Genomic DNA, 16,897 nt, shown 5'->3' with positions numbered 1-16,897 from the left:
AACAAGGGGATGGGTCAAATGCAGAGGACATTTCACCACACCTAATGTGTGTGACAATCATTGGTACTTTACTTTATTAATATCATAGAGAACAAACTCGATTGCATCACAGAAATGATCTCAAATAAATCAAATGTTGAAACATTTTACAAAGTGATCACTGCAGACACGAGCATGGTCCGATTGTATTCCACAATGATGAAAGTGATATTTTTAAGAGCCATTTCCTTCAAAGCACTTTCGTTTTTTTCCTGACTTTATTACCTTTATGAACCACTTCTCTCTCCTGTCTCTCTATTTGAACGACTGCAACACCCAAGAACAGAAGAGCAATATGACATTTTCTGCTCAAACTAGACACTCACCCTCACTTGTTTTAATGCTACGCTCAAGCTGCTTGACCATCGTGTGCATTAATACGCCAAGAAGAAAAACGGACGTGACGTCATATGCAACGCAGCAATTGGTACCAAAGTATCGGGACAACCCTAATGGATGCTTAAAATTTTTCCTGCCCCCTCACCTCATGCTATCGCTGAAGTAGATGCCACTTCCGAGGCTGCCGGCGTCCGTTCTGTCGACGCCGTGGAACTCCACGCCGACACTAGGCAGCAGCAGACCCCTGAGAAGACATGGACATGGAAATAAGCTGCAGTGCTTTGCCAGTATCTAATATGTGAAGTACTCAAAGTCCTTCTTTCTGGGATTGATTGATTGATTGATTGAAACTTTTATTAGTAGATTGCACAGTACAGTACATATTTCGTACAATTTACCACTAAATGGTAACACCCGAATAAGTTTTTCAACTTGTTTTATTCGGGGTCCACGTAAATCAATTCATGGTAAGCATGGGAGCAATGGGTGCATATGCAGAGATGACTTCATAACGTGCAACATGTAATCTCATGCATTTCTTGTATGCAGTTAATATTTCATATTTTCCTGTACCCCCTGATGAGATGCAATAATGTGATCATTCATAAAGAACAGAACGGGAAATTCATCTTTTGCAAATGCGTAAAGCTTGGCTGTATCATATTGAGACATTTCTAACACTCTGCTGGCTAAAGAAGCTGTAATACTGTGAACGCTGCCAAAGTACCTCAGTTAACTTCTAAGGTCGCCAGGTAAACAGACATCAAACAACTGCCGAGTCAAAAAAAACATTGGCCATAACAGTTGTGGCTGTAGGAAACCTCCTGGTGCGTTTTTTACGAGCGCCACAGGGGTTGCAAACCAAGTCTCAGTGTGACACGCTTTGAGTTGCTGGAAAAAGAGCGCAATATGAATCAAATCCATTATTGTTATTATTAAAGTATGATGACTGGCCAGCATCCAGCAGCTTCATCTAGCTCTTTTTTGGGTTAAATCTTGGAAAGGCAGTAATACAGCATCAATTGACCAAGTTTCTGCAGAACAACCTTTTAAAGCACTTTTTTGAGTAAGAGGGAGGAGAAAGAGCAAAAAAAAACGGACTCCATCTGATTATAAAGGTAAAAACAGGATTTTTTAGGGGGTTAAAACTTGGAAAGGCAGTAATACAGCATCAATCACAAAATAAGTTGACCATGTTTTGCAGAACAACCTTTTGACGTGCTTTTTTCAGGAAAAGGGAGGAGATTACATTAAACATATGTTTCTTATTGCAGTTAAGTCCTTAAATAAAATAGTAAACATACTCGACAACTTGTCTTTTAGTAGTAAGTAAACAAACAAAGGCTCCTAATTAGTCTGCTGATGTATGCAGTAACATAATGTGTCATTTATCATTCTATTATTTTGTCAACATTATTAGGGACAAGTGGAAGAAAATGCAGGGTTTCCCGCAGCGCTTTGTTGTTAAGGCAGCCGCCTTGACAACAAAGAGCCACCGCCTAAACTAAAGTCTTAACAAGCTGCTCCGCTTAGTTCTGCCTCTGCCTCTGTCAGTACGTCTCTGCAGCACCCAGCAATGTCCCACCCACAGAATTACCTCCAAATTCTTCAGGACAACCTAAAATCATCAGCCCGGAGGTTGGATCTTGGGCGCAGTTGGGTGTACCAACAGGACAATGACCCCAAACACACGTCAAAAGTGGTAAAGGAATGGCTAAATCGGGCTAGAATTAAGGTTTTAGAATGGCCTTCCCAAAGTCCTGACTTAAACGTGTGGACAATGCTGAAGAAACAAGTCCATGTCAGAAAACCAACACATTTAGCTGAACTGCACCAATTTTGTCAAGAGGAGTGGTCAGAAATTCCACCAGAAGCTTGCCGGAAGCTTGTGGATGGCTACCAAAAGCGCCTTATTGCAGTGAAACTTGCCAAGGGACATGTAACAAAATATTAACATTGCTGTATGTATACTTTTGACCTAGCAGATTTGGTCACATTTTCAGTAGACCCATAATAAATTCATAACAGAACCAAACTTCATGAATGTTTTTTGTGACAAACAAGTATGTGCTCCAATCACTCTATCACAAAAAAATCAGAGTTGTAGAAATGATTGGAAACTCAAGACAGTCATGACATTATGTTCCTTACAAGTGTATGTAAACTTTTGATCGCGACTGTATATATTAAATTTTCTACCACTTGTTCCTAATAATGTTGACAAAATAATAGAAGGGAGAATGACACAATATGTTACTGCATATGTAAGCAGCTAAATTAGGAGCCTTTTTGTTTGCTTACTTACTACTAAAAGACAAGTTGTCTTGTATGTTCACCAGTGTTGGGTTACTTACTGAAAACCAGTAATGAGTTATAGTTACTAGATTTCAAAAGTAACTCAGTTACTAACTCAGTTACTTACACCAAATAGTAATGCGTTACTTTGAAAAGTAGATATTTAGTTACTTCTTTTTTTCTTTTCTTTTTTAAAAGCTCCCATTAATGCCCTTCAGCCTTCATTTCAGTACTGTTATTGCACTGGAGAATAATACAATGTGTTGATCAACTTGACATGCATTTGCATCACTGAACTCTGCTAAGCAATGTGGTCTACATACAACACACAAACAATGTGGTCTACATACAACACACAAACAATGTGGTCTACATACAACACACAAACAATGTGGTCTACATACAACACACAAACAATGTGGTCTACATACAACACACAAACAATGTGGTCTACATACAACACACAAACAATGTGGTCTACATACAACACACAAACAATGTGGTCTACATACAACACACAAACAATGTGGTCTACATACAACACACAAACAATGTGGTCTACATACAACACACAAAGACAAAGATATGTTTCAAAGGCCAATTTGTTTCTGGCCAGAACAAATTGACAAAACTATTTTAAATAGCTGCAACATAATGGCACTTGAACTTGAACTTGAAGTAGATAGGATATTTGATCCAAGACACAACTTACATTTAACTAAAATGTTCTTTTCTTTGTGCTCGACAAAAGAAAAGTATTGAGAATTTCTCCTTGTTAAAAAAATCGACTCTTGGCTTCGCCATGATGTCTTGTTAGTTGTTATGGTAGTAGCGTTTATGTGTGTGCGTGTGTGGCCCTTTAAGATATGACAGCATGTGGGTGAGGGATGTCAGTGAGTGAGTGGGCGAGAGAAGTGAGCGAGCGCCGCGGCGACAGTGAGTGCGTGCAGGTGCTCTCTCTAGCTTGCTGGATGGCTGCGTCCAATAAAGTCACAAAGTTGCAACAAACCGCCGGCCTCGTCATTCACCCTCAGCTGTAAAGACCACTTCCGGGTAAAGTGAAGGTTGTTAGCCCCGAAGGAACGTCTCCCCTGCGCTCCTCAACTACGGTATGGGAGTCCCCCCCCGCCCCCACCCACACAAAGCACGGACGCCTTTTCTTTTCCACCGCAGCGCTGCCACAAAACACACTCAGATCTTCAGTTTCTAGCCGATACTACATAAAAAATAACGTAAAATAACGCAGTAACGCATCATGTAGTAACGGTAACTGAGTTACTGAATATAAAAAATAACGCGTTAGATTACTAGTTACCGCCGAAACTAACGGCGTTACAGTAACGCGTTACTTTGTAACGCGTTAGTCCCAACACTGATGTTTACTATTTTATTTAAGGACAAACTTGCAATAAGAAACATATGTTTAATGTACCGTAAGATTTGTTGTTAAAATAAAGCCAATAATGCAATTTCCAACACCAAGAATAGACATTTGAAAGGCAATTTAAAATAAATAAAGAATAGTGAACAACAGGCTGAATAAGTGTACGTTATATGAGGCATAAATAACCAACTGAGAACGTGCCTGGTATGGTAACGTAACATATTATGGTAAGAGTCATTCAAATAACTATAACATATAGAACATGCTATACGTTTACCAAACAATCTGTCACTCCTAATCGCTAAATCCCATGAAATCTTATACGTCTAGTCTCTTACGTGAATGAGCTGAATAATATTATTTGATATTTTACGGTAATGTGTTAATAATTTCACACATAAGTCGCTCCTGAGTATAAGTCGCACCCCCGGCCAAACTATGAAAAATACTGCGACTTATAGTCCGAAAAATATGGTATACACATATTATATACATACATATACAGTATATCCACACATATACATATATAAATATATATGTTTATATATACACACACACACACACACACGTATATATATATATATATATATATATATATATATATATATATATATATATACATACACACAGTATATATACACATATATGTGTATATATATATATATATATATATACACACAGTATATATACACATATATATATATATATATATATATATATATATATATATATATATATATATATATATATATATATATATATATATATATATATATGTATATATATATATATATATATATATATATATATATATATATATACACATACAGTATACACATATATATAGTGTGGAGAGTGTTTTGCATTTTTCCCATCATGCATTGCAGATTATTTAAATGGGTGTAATTTCTAATTATGTGTTGAGCTTGGACATTTTTTGTTAAACATCCACAAAGTTCAGTGAGCAGGTTGTGTTATATGTGGCCATGTGTGTTGACTTTTTGTATTGAGCAGGGAAGGTTGTTTGGATTGGGTAAATGCTTTTCTGCGGACACTCCAATGTGCTCTTCAAGAGCCACGAATCTCATCATCGTTATTGTGTACTACTGATGTTATTTTGCTAAAACAATTGTACGTAATACAAGAGAATGAGGAAGTAGCTTAAATATTGTATTTTGCTACACTGTCAACAGTACTTACCATAAATACATTAAAACATTTAGACTGAATACATGTGATCGGTATAGACCGATCTCACTCATGCGTGGTGGAATCGGACTCGGGGGCAAAAAAAGAAAAGAAACCCTGATGGGAACATTTCAGAAACAACACCAATTATCACCTGCTTCCAATTAACGTTAACACCCTGCTAAAAATACATAGCTAAAAGCTTGTTTTTCACAAACAAACTGTAACAGCATTATGTGAAGTGATAACAACGAAACAAACAAAGCAGTTACTGTACCTTTCAGAAATAGTATTTATCTAATTATCACCTGCTTCCAAATAACGCCTTGTTTTTTCCAAATGTAGGTAGATAATATACTGCATATATTTACAACACATATGTTTCTATTGCTGTTTTAAAAAAGAACACCTTCTCCTCCCACATTCTTCCTCCGATTCAAGACATTCTACTTTTAAAATGTTAGTCTCATTAATGGCACACACGCCACCATTTCTTTTATTTTACAAAAATTCCCACATTTTCAGGACATTTTCTCTTTTAAATTAACATATAATTGTTTTCAAGTTCCACAATTTCCACATTCCTTAACCAATTCAAACATTTTACCATTTACACATTACAAACTAAAAATGTTCAAAGTTCAAAAAGATTCCTGCTTTTACCGGAATTCCCACGTTTCCACCCTTTTTTCTTTCTATTACTTTTCACACAATTCTCAACTTACTTCAACCATTCCACCATGAAAACTTTCCACTTCGTCAGGACGCCAGAGTTTTTATGTAAAATAAATCCTGGATTTTCCACATTCCCGTAACACTTATTCTCTACTAAAAATGATTACTTCTTCCACATTTTATATGCAATATTAGCATGCTAGCCTTTTAGCAAATATTTAGTCAGAGTCAAACATTGTGTTCCTTCCGGCAGGTTAACTGTTGGCATAATAGCTTTTTTTTTTAAATCTAATTTTGCACAGTCCAATATTTTGTTACTTCATACATGCTAACTGTCAGCATTTTAGCATGGTAACTTTTTATCAAATATTTGATGGTATACGCCTCAGGGTTAAACAATGTGTTACTTGGCACTTGCTAACTGTTAGCATGTTAATGTTAGCATCCCAGATTATTTAGCTAATTTTTCAGGGATACACCTCAGTGTCTTCACGTGTGTTAACTGTTTGCTTGCTCTCTTTTTTTTTTTTTAGTTAATTTTGCAGAGTTCAACATTTTGTCACTTAATGCATGCTAATGTTAGCATGTTATCTTTTTAGCAAATTTTGCTGGTATACGCCTCTGAGAGAATTTGTTACTTGACACTTGCTAACTGTTAGCATGTTAACATTAGCATGCTAGACTATTTAGCTCATTTTATAGGTAAACACATCGGAGTCAAACATTTTGTTTCTTCACGCATGTTAACTGTTAGCTTGCTAGCTTTTTTTAGTTAATTTTGCAGAATCCAATATTTTGTTAGTTGTTGCATGCCAACTGTTAGCATGTTATCTTTTTTACTAAATTGGCTGGTATTCGCCTCAGAGTCAAACAATTTTGTTACCTTACACTTGCTAACTGTTAGCATGTTAACGCTCACATGCTATATTCTTTAGCTCATTTTTTAGGTATACAGCTCAGAATCAAACATTTTATCTGTCCTACATAATATCTGTTAGCATGCTAGCTTTTTTTTAGCTCATTTTGCAGAGTCAGATGTGTTGTTACTTCATGCATGCTATCTTTTTAGCTGGTATACGCGTCATAGTCAAACATTTGGTTATTTCACACATTTTAACTTTTAGCATGCTAGCGTCAGATTGTTGGTATGTCAGCCATACTTGCCAACCCTCCCGAATTTTCCGGGGGAGACTCCCGAATTTCAGTGCCTCTCCCGAAAATCTCCCGGGACAACCATTCTCCCGAATTTCTCCCGATTTCCAGCCGGACTTAAGGCACGCCCCCTCCAGGTCCGTGCGGACCTGAGTGAGGACAGCCTGTCGTCACGTCCGCTTTTCCTTCATATAAACAACGTGCCGGCCCAGTCACGTTATAACATCTACGGCTTTTGGCGAGTGCACAACTGCACACACAACAAGAAGGAGACGAAGAACGAAGAAGACACAGTCATGGCGACGACGAGTGACAGAGAATAGAACGAGGATGGACAATTCAACCCTAAACTCACTCCTTTCCTGCAAATTAAATTTCACCTATGCTCCTTCAAAGGCTGTGCTAATGGCTGCAAAGCATTGCACTTTCAAATACAACAATGAGTAGAGCGGAGTGTTATGTGTGTGTATATATGTGTAAATAAATGAACACTGAAATTCAAGTATTTATTTTATATATATATATATATATATATATATATATATATATATATATATATATATATATATATATATATATATATATATATATACATGAGTACAAATTTGCTAAAAGGCTAGCATGCTAATATTGCATATAGAATGTGGAAGAAGTAACCATTTATAGTAGAGAATAAGTGTTACGGGAATGTGGAAAATCCAGGATTTATTTTACATAAAAACTCTGGTGTCCTGACGAAGTGGAAAGTTTTCATGGTGGAATGGTTGAAATAAGTTGAGAATTGTGTGAAACGTAATAGAAAGAAAAAAGGGTGGAAACGTGGGAATTCCGGGGGGCAGGGTTAAGGGGGGAGGAATATATATTTATAGCTAGAATTCACTGAAATTGAAGTATTTATTTTATATATATATATATATATATATATATATATATATATATATATATATATATATATATATATATATATATATATATATATATATATATATATACGTTTATTTTATATATATATATATATATATATATTTATATATATATTTATATATATATATATATATACGTTTATTTTATATATATGTATATATATATATATATATATATATATAAAATAAACGTATATATATATATATATATATATATAAAATAAATACTTGAATTTCAGTGAATTCTAGCTATAAATATATATTCCTCCCCCCTTAACCCTGCCCCTCGCCCCCCCAGCCCACCCCCGCCCACTTCAAACCCCCCCCCCCCCCCCCCCAATCTCCCGAATTCGGAGGTCTCAAGGTTGGCAAGTATGATATTAGCTATTCTGCGGATGTTCCTGGTACACGCGCAAAAGTCATGAATATTGTTATTTGACGTGATCTGGCTAAGCGTGGAAACTTTTAGCATTTAAGTTCAGCTTTAGCTTTTCAGCATACACATGCAATTTCGAGCAAAATTGCATTTTTTTTTATTTTTTTTTAGAATGTAGTCGCAAAATGGACAGTATTTTTATTTACATTGCTTCTATTCAACCTTTCCTTAAAGGCTTTGCATCATCACTACTGTATTATTCAGTAGTATAATACACTTGTGGTTCCTCGCCCTGCAAACAGCTACAGTTTGGATCTCAGCATATTCTGGATCACCTGGGAACCAAAGGGCGTGTGTGTGTGTGTGTGTGTGTGTGTGTGTGTGTGTGTGTGTGTGTGTGTGTGTGTGTGTCACTTCAGCTCACCGAGACAGAATTCCGACAAAGTTGCTGGCGCTGGAGGAGTGGAGGAGGGACTTGACGTTGCCGAGCTGGCCTTTAAAAGTCTGAAGCTCCACTGCTCTGCTGACACGCAGCACCTGATGGATCTGCACAGGGCTGGAAAAAGCCAAAACGGGGAGAATAATGTAGGTTGACACGTGTCTCTCTTCTGGATGGAAAGGTTTTCACGAGCCCGCTGGGGATCAATCAAGCGTGACTGGGGCCCGCGGGAGCTGCGGCCGATAGATGTGGATCAAACGGCAGGGCATGTCTCCAAAGACCTGCGTTAACCTTCTACTGAGTTTGTGGGAAAAGGCCACGATAAACGGCGGGCCAGGCTCACCTGTCCTGGAGCAGGGAGGTCAAGGCGCGAGACTCGTCGCTGCCGGGGTCCACCGTTTCGATGCTGCACCTCAGGGCGCGGAACTTGCCCACGCTGGAAGGGGCGGGGCTTCTCAGGGTCATCTCGCTCACGTTCAGGATGTCTCGGATTAACTGGAACAAGGAGGAGCCGTCCGTCAAGGGATGGGACTTTTCATAATGTCTCGGGGTTGAAATACATACCGGCATATTCATGAAATAAGCCCTAGTTAAAATGTACGGGGTCGTATCTTTTCAACTTTAGTATAAAAGTAAAGAATAATTTCACCTTAAATGAACCATGTCAGCATTTTTCTGCATCATATAGCAGGGATGTCCAAAGTGCGGCCCAAGAGCCTTTTGTGGACCATAGCTCGATTGTTATTGGCACGGAACGCCTTCTAAAATTTGAAACAGTTGGGGTAATAATAACAAAAGGTATGTACCATTTTCATTTATATACATATATATATATATATTCTCTGCTTAGGCTGCTGGCCCCTCGACCCGACTTCGAATAAGCAGAAGATGATGGACGGATGGATGGTTGGATGTACTGTACATACATGTATTTACATATATAATAATATATAATAATAATATACGTATATACACTACCGTTCAAAAGTTTGGGGTCACATTGAAATGTCCTTATTTTTTAAGGAAAAGCACTGTACTTTTCAATGAAGATAACTTTAAACTAGTCTTAACTTTAAAGAAATACACTCTATACATTGCTAATGTGGTAAATGACTATTCTAGCTGCAAATGTCTGGTTTTTGGTGCAATATCTACATAGGTGTATAGAGGCCCATTTCCAGCAACTATCACTCCAGTGTTCTAATGGTACAATGTGTTTGCTCATTGGCTCAGAAGGCTAATTGATGATTAGAAAACCCTTGTGCAATCATGTTCACACATCTGAAAACAGTTTAGCTCCAGATTGAGTTTCTGGAGCATCACATTTGTGGGGTCAATTAAACGCTCAAAATGGCCAGAAAAAGAGAACTTTCATCTGAAACTCGACAGTCTATTCTTGTTCTTAGAAATGAAGGCTATTCCACAAAATTGTTTGGGTGACCCCAAACTTTTGAACGGTAGTGTATATATATATATATATATATATACCGTATTTCCTTGAATTGGCGCAGGGAATATAGTATTCGCACGTCTAGAATTACTGCCGGGTCAAAGTCGTTTCTCAAAATAATTAACGCATGCTTGGCCTTATCGCCGGTTTATTATTGAAGCCGGATCAAATTCGTTTCGCAAAATATTAATTTTATTATCGCTTGTCTATAATTTTCGCCGGGTCAAACTCGTTTCGCAAAATATTTAGCATATGGCTAGAACTTCCACCGGATCAAATTCGTTACGTCACGAGTGACGCATCTGTCCTCATTTTCAAAATGGAGGAAGCTGCTTTCAGTAGTTTACAATCGCACAAAGGAAAAAAGATAAAGAGCTTTTCAGTAGGATTTAAGGTCCAAGCTATTGAATACCAGTACAGTATGCTAAAGAGAACAGTAAGCAGCTATGTTTTATTAATATACCGTAGCTGCGTGTGTGAAATACTGTATAAGTCATTAAATGACTCCCGCCTCCTGGTGGTAGAGGGCGCTGCCGCGCTAGTGATCCTTCTTGCGACTTCCGGTACTGCAGAAGAAGTGAACACACGCAGCAAGAGATTTTTTTTCTTCCTTTTAACAAGGAGGATTACATACCGGTATCTAAAATAAAACAGTTTTCTAAACTGGACTTTCAATCGAAGCAGGAGGTAATAATTAAAGGAATATCTCCATCGAAACAGAGACTTTTAAAACTGAAGAAAGAAAATAAGGAAGACTTCTATAAACAAGTTATCGATGCTTTTGGTCAGAAGGAGCTGCAAATGGACTCCATTTATAAGTACAGGTAAGACCATAATAACGTTTTTTTAATTAAATGTGCTTTTCATGATGGTATGCTTGCATCACACTCAAAGCGCACGCCTAAATTTTATGGATTCCTTTTGGTAAACGCCGGAGTGAGAAGAGGTTTTAAAATAATTACCGCATGCACGGCCATCCCGCCGGTTTCCGGTAAACGCAGGAGTGACAGGAGGTTTTAAATTAATTAACGCCCCTGCGGCTATTCAAGGAAATACGGTATATATATATATATATATATACATACATATATACATACATACATACATATATATATATATATATATACATACATACATATACATACATACAGTATTTATGCTAACAGTTTAGCCAATTTTGCCGCTGTATGCCTAAGAGCCAGAAACTTTGTATGTGAAATATGTTTTATGCTAAGAATAGCACGCAAACTATTTTGTTTTTTTTTGGCCAATTTTGCAATTGTACACCTCAGAGACATTTAACTTGGTACTTGGTACCATGAATTGATGTACGTGGACCCCGACTTAAACAAGTTGAAAAACTTATTGGGGTGTTACCATTTCGTCGTCAATTGTACGGAATATGTACTGTACTGTGCAATATACTAATACAAGTTTCAATCAATCAATCAATACTTAACACATGCTTACTCTAAAACACGCTAACATTAACACTTTTAATGCGCAGACAAGTGTTTTATACAAAAAAAAATACAGAGGATTGGGGAAAAACGTTACCTTTGAGGTGTCGTCCACACTGAAGAATAACTCAAATTAGAGCTATCTATTTTTAAAAAAATGAAAAAATCTATAATGAATAATACCGTATTTTTCGGACTAAAAGTCGCAGTTTTTTTCATAGTTTGGCCGGGGGTGCGACTTATACTCAGGAGCGACTTATGTGTGAAATTATTAATACATTACCGTAAAATATCAAATAATATTATTTATCTCATTCACGTAAGAGACTAGACGTATAAGATTTCATGGGATTTAGCGATTAGGAGTGACAGATTGTTTGGTAAACGTATAGCATGTTCTATATGTTATAGTTATTTGCATGACTCTTACCATAATATGTTACGTTAACATACCAGGCACGTTCTCAGTTGGTTATTTATGCCTCATATAACGTACACTTATTCAGCCTGTTGTTCACTATTCTTTATTTATTTTAAATTGCCTTTCAAATGTCTATTCTTGGTGTTGGGTTTTATCAAATACATTTCCCCCAAAAATGCGACTTATACTCCAGTGCGACTTATATAGGTTTTTTTCCTTCTTTATTATGCATTTTCGGCCGGAGCGACTTATACTCCGGAGCGACTTATACTCCGAAAAATACGGTACATTCTTAAATGAATAAAATCGTAACATTAAGAGAATAATAGTAGTAAAATAGCAATAAATACAGAATACAAATTAAGGATCTAAGAAGAGGTTAAAATGATCAGTTCAAAGGGGTGTCTTTTTACACACGCTTTTTCACGCCCAGAACCATCCTCTTGTGTTGTGTTAGCGCTAGGGCTAGTTTGACTATTAACTACGTGTCCTAACACCTGGAGAGAAAGCAAACAAACAAACGTCTTTCCTAACAGTATTTGGAGGCCAACTCACACGCTACCTTTTTGTGTCCACGAGTTGGACGAGGACTGAGTGACAGCAAGTATAATGTAACAATTACACCGGGATCAATATGAAGGCAGCTGCATCAAAACCTTTCAACAAGCACAGTCGTTGCTGCATGAGAGCTGTCAGCGTTTCAGAAGTTCAAAAGAAAAAAAAAAGAAAAAAAGAACAAAAAAGAACAAGCTTGAGGGTATTTTTGTGAGTTAATCAAAGTGTTTTTTTCGAGTGCCTTCAGAGGCAAAACAAAAAGCCTCTCTGGGTGTGTGTTTGGTTATTAATTAAAATGGAGGCTAATATTGGGAGCAGTCGATGGGAAAACTACTTTCTGGACTTTCCTGCATGGACACATGCTAACTGTTAGCATGCTATTTGTTTTTGCCTATTTTGCCATTGTACACCCCACGAGTCACAATACTTGGTACTTAACACATGCTAATTGTCAGCACGCTAAATATTAGCATTTTAGCATGCAAACAGTTAGCATATGTTAAGTACCAAGTCGGTACTTATCACGTGCTAATTGTTAGCATGCTAAATGTTAGCATTTTAGCATGCAAACAGTTAGCATATGTTAAGTATGTGGGCTCTGTACCGAGGATGTCGTTGTGGCTTGTACAACCCTTTGAGACACTTGTGATTTAGGGCTATATAAATAAACATTGATTGATTGATTGATTGATTAAGTACCAAGTCACATAACTTGGTACTTTGCGCATGCTAATTGTTAGCACGCTAAATGTTAGCATTTTTAGCATGCAAACAGTTTGCGTATATTAAGTATCAAGTCGGTACTTGTCACATGCTAATTCAATCAATCGTTAGCATGCTAACATTAGCCTTTTTAGCATGTTAGCATATGTTAAGTACCAAGTTATATAACTTGGTACTTAACACATTCTGATTGTTAGCATGCTAAATGTTAGCATTTTTAGCATGCCAACAGTTAGCATATGTTAAGTATCAAGTCGGTACTTATCACATGCTAATTGTTAGCATGCTAACGTTAGCATTTTTAGCATGCTAACAGTTAGCATATGTTAAGTACCAAGTCATATAACTTGGAACTTGGTGCATGCTAATTGTTAGCATGCTAAATGTTAGCATTTTTGGCATGCTAACAGTTAGCATATGTGAAGTACCTAATCATATAACTTGGTAAATTGCATGCTAATTGTTAGCACGCTAATTGTTAGCATTTTTAACATGCCAACAGTTAGCGTATGTTAAGTACCAAATTGGTACGTATCACATGCTAATTATTAACATGTTAACGTTAGCATTTTTAACATGCTAAAAGTTAGCATATGTTAAGTACCAAGTCATATAACTTGGTACTTGACACATGGTAATTGTTAGTATGCTAAATGTCAGCATTTTTAGCATACCAACAGTTAGCGTGTGTTAAGTACCAAGTCGGTACTTATCACGTGCTAATTTTTAGCATGCTAAATGTTAGCATTTTTAACATGCAAACAGTTAGCATATGTTAAGTACCAAGTCATATAACTTGGTACTTGACGCATGCTAATTGTTAACACGCTAAATGTTAGCATTTTTAGCATGCCAACAGTTAGCGTATGTTAGGTACCAAATTGGTTCTTATCACATGCTAATTATTAGCATGCTAACTTTTAGCATTTTAGCATGCTAAAAGTTAGCATATGTTAAGTACCAAGTCATATAACTTTGTACTTGACACATGCTAATTGTTAACATGCTAACAGTTAGCATATGTTAAGTACCAAGTTATATAACTTGGTACCTGACACATGCTAATAGTTAACACACTAAATGTTAGCATTTTTAGCATGCCAAAAGTTAGCGTATGTTAGGTACCAAATTGGTTCTTATCACATGCTAATTATTAGCATGCTAACGTTAGCATTTTAGCATGCTAAAAGTTGGCATATGTTAAGTACCAAGTCATATAACTTGGTACTTGACACATGCTAATTGTTAGCATGCTAACAGTTAGCATATGTTAAGTACCAGGTACTTGACACATGCTAATTGTTAACACACTAAATGTTAGCATTTTTAGCATGCCAAAAGTTAGCGTATGTTAAGTACCAAGTCGGTACTTATCACATGTTAAATGTTAGCATGCTAACGTTAGCATTTTTAGCATGCTAACAGTTAGCATATGTTAAGTACCAAGTCATATAACTTGGTACTTGACGCATGCTAATTGTTAACACGCTAAATGTTAGCATTTTTAGCATGCCAACAGTTAGCGTATGTTAAGTATCAAGTCGGTACTTGTCACATGCTAATTGTTAGCATGATAACGTTATCATTTTTACCCATGCTAACAGTTAGCATATGTTAAATTCCAAGTTGTATGACTAAGGCGAAATAAGCTAAAAAAGAATGTGTGTGTGTGTGTGTGTGTGTGTGTGTAGGCGCTTTCTTGTACCTGACACAGGTCCAGTTTCTGGGAGAAAATCTTGGCACTGTGATTCTTAATGGGCATCCTGTGAGGCAGCAGCGAGTAAAAGTCATTCTGGAGAGCGACCACCTCGGCGCTCAACCCCTTCTTCAGCTTCCTCTGGGCTTCGATCCACAAGCCCTCCGCCCGGCTCACCTAAACAAACGTGCACAACATTTGACGAGCCGTCAGCTTGCAACTTTCCAGCACAATCCGAGAACATTGACTCAAAATTGTTTTTTGGTTGCAAAAATGAATGAAAATGCTCCAAGAATGTTGTCAAAAAACGCACAATAGGTTCACAAAATGTGACCGCTATGCCCATTAAAGACTTGACTCAAAATCATAATCAATATATATGCGTCCATCCAATCCTTTTCCATAGCGATTGTCCTGGTTAGGGTGACAAGTGAGCTGGAGCCTACCCCAGCTGGCTTTTGTGTTCCATGTAGGGATGGGGACCATTCACATTTAAACCGATACGGTACCTTTTCCCGGTACCTGGGAATCGATACCAATATTTGACGGCATCAATTTTCGGTACTTTTGTGTGTGTTAATAAATGTTAGTTGTTTGATAATAAATCTGGCTATGTATGGTATGTTGGAAGTAGCTTTTTCCAGGAAGCTGAATGTGTTATGTTGCGCCCTACAAAGTGTTTATACTGTAAATGTTGCGCTTATTACACACCAGCTGTTTGATTAGTTGTAGTTTTCATTAGCAAATTTGGAGGTGTGAAAATCACCATGTAAAATTGTTAATGCTAATAGTAGCCTGTCTTTGGTAAATCCAACATGAACTTGTATCAAGCTAGCGCATGTGGGATGAGTGGAGCCTTATTTTACGTTTCAGTGTTTTTTACCAAGCATACTTGCTTTGTTGGTGTTGAAAATTGCAACATTACTTATAGGGAGTTAGGCTGAGTGCTGCCTGAGTGATTGTTTACGTGAGCCGGTGCTTAGCTTGCAACTGGACGTGGCGAGTCTGCAACCGGACATGACGTCACGGGCAACAAAAGGTATCGAAATATGGCACCGTTTGATTTTACGTGAGTCGATACCCGGTAGTACCGAGGGAATTCGGTCGGTGCCTATAAAAGTACCAAATTTAGTACACATCCCTAGTTCCAGGTGGTATTTGTTTGAGAATTTGAGGTTTAGCAGCAAACTAGCGTAGAAGTTCAAAGTCAAGTCACATCTTTACGTCCGAAGAGTTTGTGGAATATATGCCTAGAAGTAGTTATTGACATGTACCGGTAGATTAATGTCAAATTTATTCCCTTAAACTCTATTTGGATCAAGTTGTTGGCTTTGTAGCAGTGTAAAATGATTGCAATGCTAATTTTTGTTAGCCTGTCAATGGGATGGTCCATTTTATGTTAGCATCAAGCTAGTGCCAATTTTTTTCTTTACTTATTTCAGTAATACCAGGCTGTATTGTTGATTTAACATGCTTTTTATATGGTTTTTTTTTCACTTTATATGTACATTAAAGTGCTTCCTTGTGTATTCTTAGTTTTATTGGAATTTCATTTGGAAGCAACCAATTCACAACCTCATCTCAGAAGCTTTATATGCCAGGGGTGTCCAAAGTGCTGCCCGCAGCTAGTTTTTTAACACATTGTAAATAAACTAATACAAAAAAAAACAAACATAAAAAATAAAGTAGAATAGAAGCGCAAACAGGTGAAATGTAATGAGGAAATGTTGCAATGTTGACTCTAATAACACAAAGCACAAGGCTGGGGTTTTTTCAAAATAT

The 16,897-nt window shown here is 37.1% G+C and overlaps 1 protein-coding gene across 1 annotated transcript in view; it reads right to left on the bottom strand.

Annotated features, from left to right (window-relative positions):
• parp4 (poly (ADP-ribose) polymerase family, member 4) overlaps positions 1-16,897 on the bottom strand; it is a 131,527-nt gene that overhangs the window by 75,416 nt on the left and 39,214 nt on the right. Inside the window, exons 9-12 of the mRNA XM_062061526.1 lie at positions 15,125-15,292; positions 9,154-9,305; positions 8,796-8,927; positions 524-622 (exon numbers count right to left, since the gene is read on the bottom strand). Of these exons, the coding sequence (XP_061917510.1) occupies positions 524-622; positions 8,796-8,927; positions 9,154-9,305; positions 15,125-15,292 (551 nt within the window). The remainder of the gene's footprint in view (positions 1-523; positions 623-8,795; positions 8,928-9,153; positions 9,306-15,124; positions 15,293-16,897) is intronic.

The sequence above is a fragment of the Entelurus aequoreus genome, linkage group LG10, assembly GCF_033978785.1.
Source record: "Entelurus aequoreus isolate RoL-2023_Sb linkage group LG10, RoL_Eaeq_v1.1, whole genome shotgun sequence".
NCBI classification, from domain to species: Eukaryota; Metazoa; Chordata; class Actinopteri; order Syngnathiformes; family Syngnathidae; genus Entelurus; species Entelurus aequoreus.
This window is presented reverse-complemented; position numbering and strand designations above follow the sequence as displayed.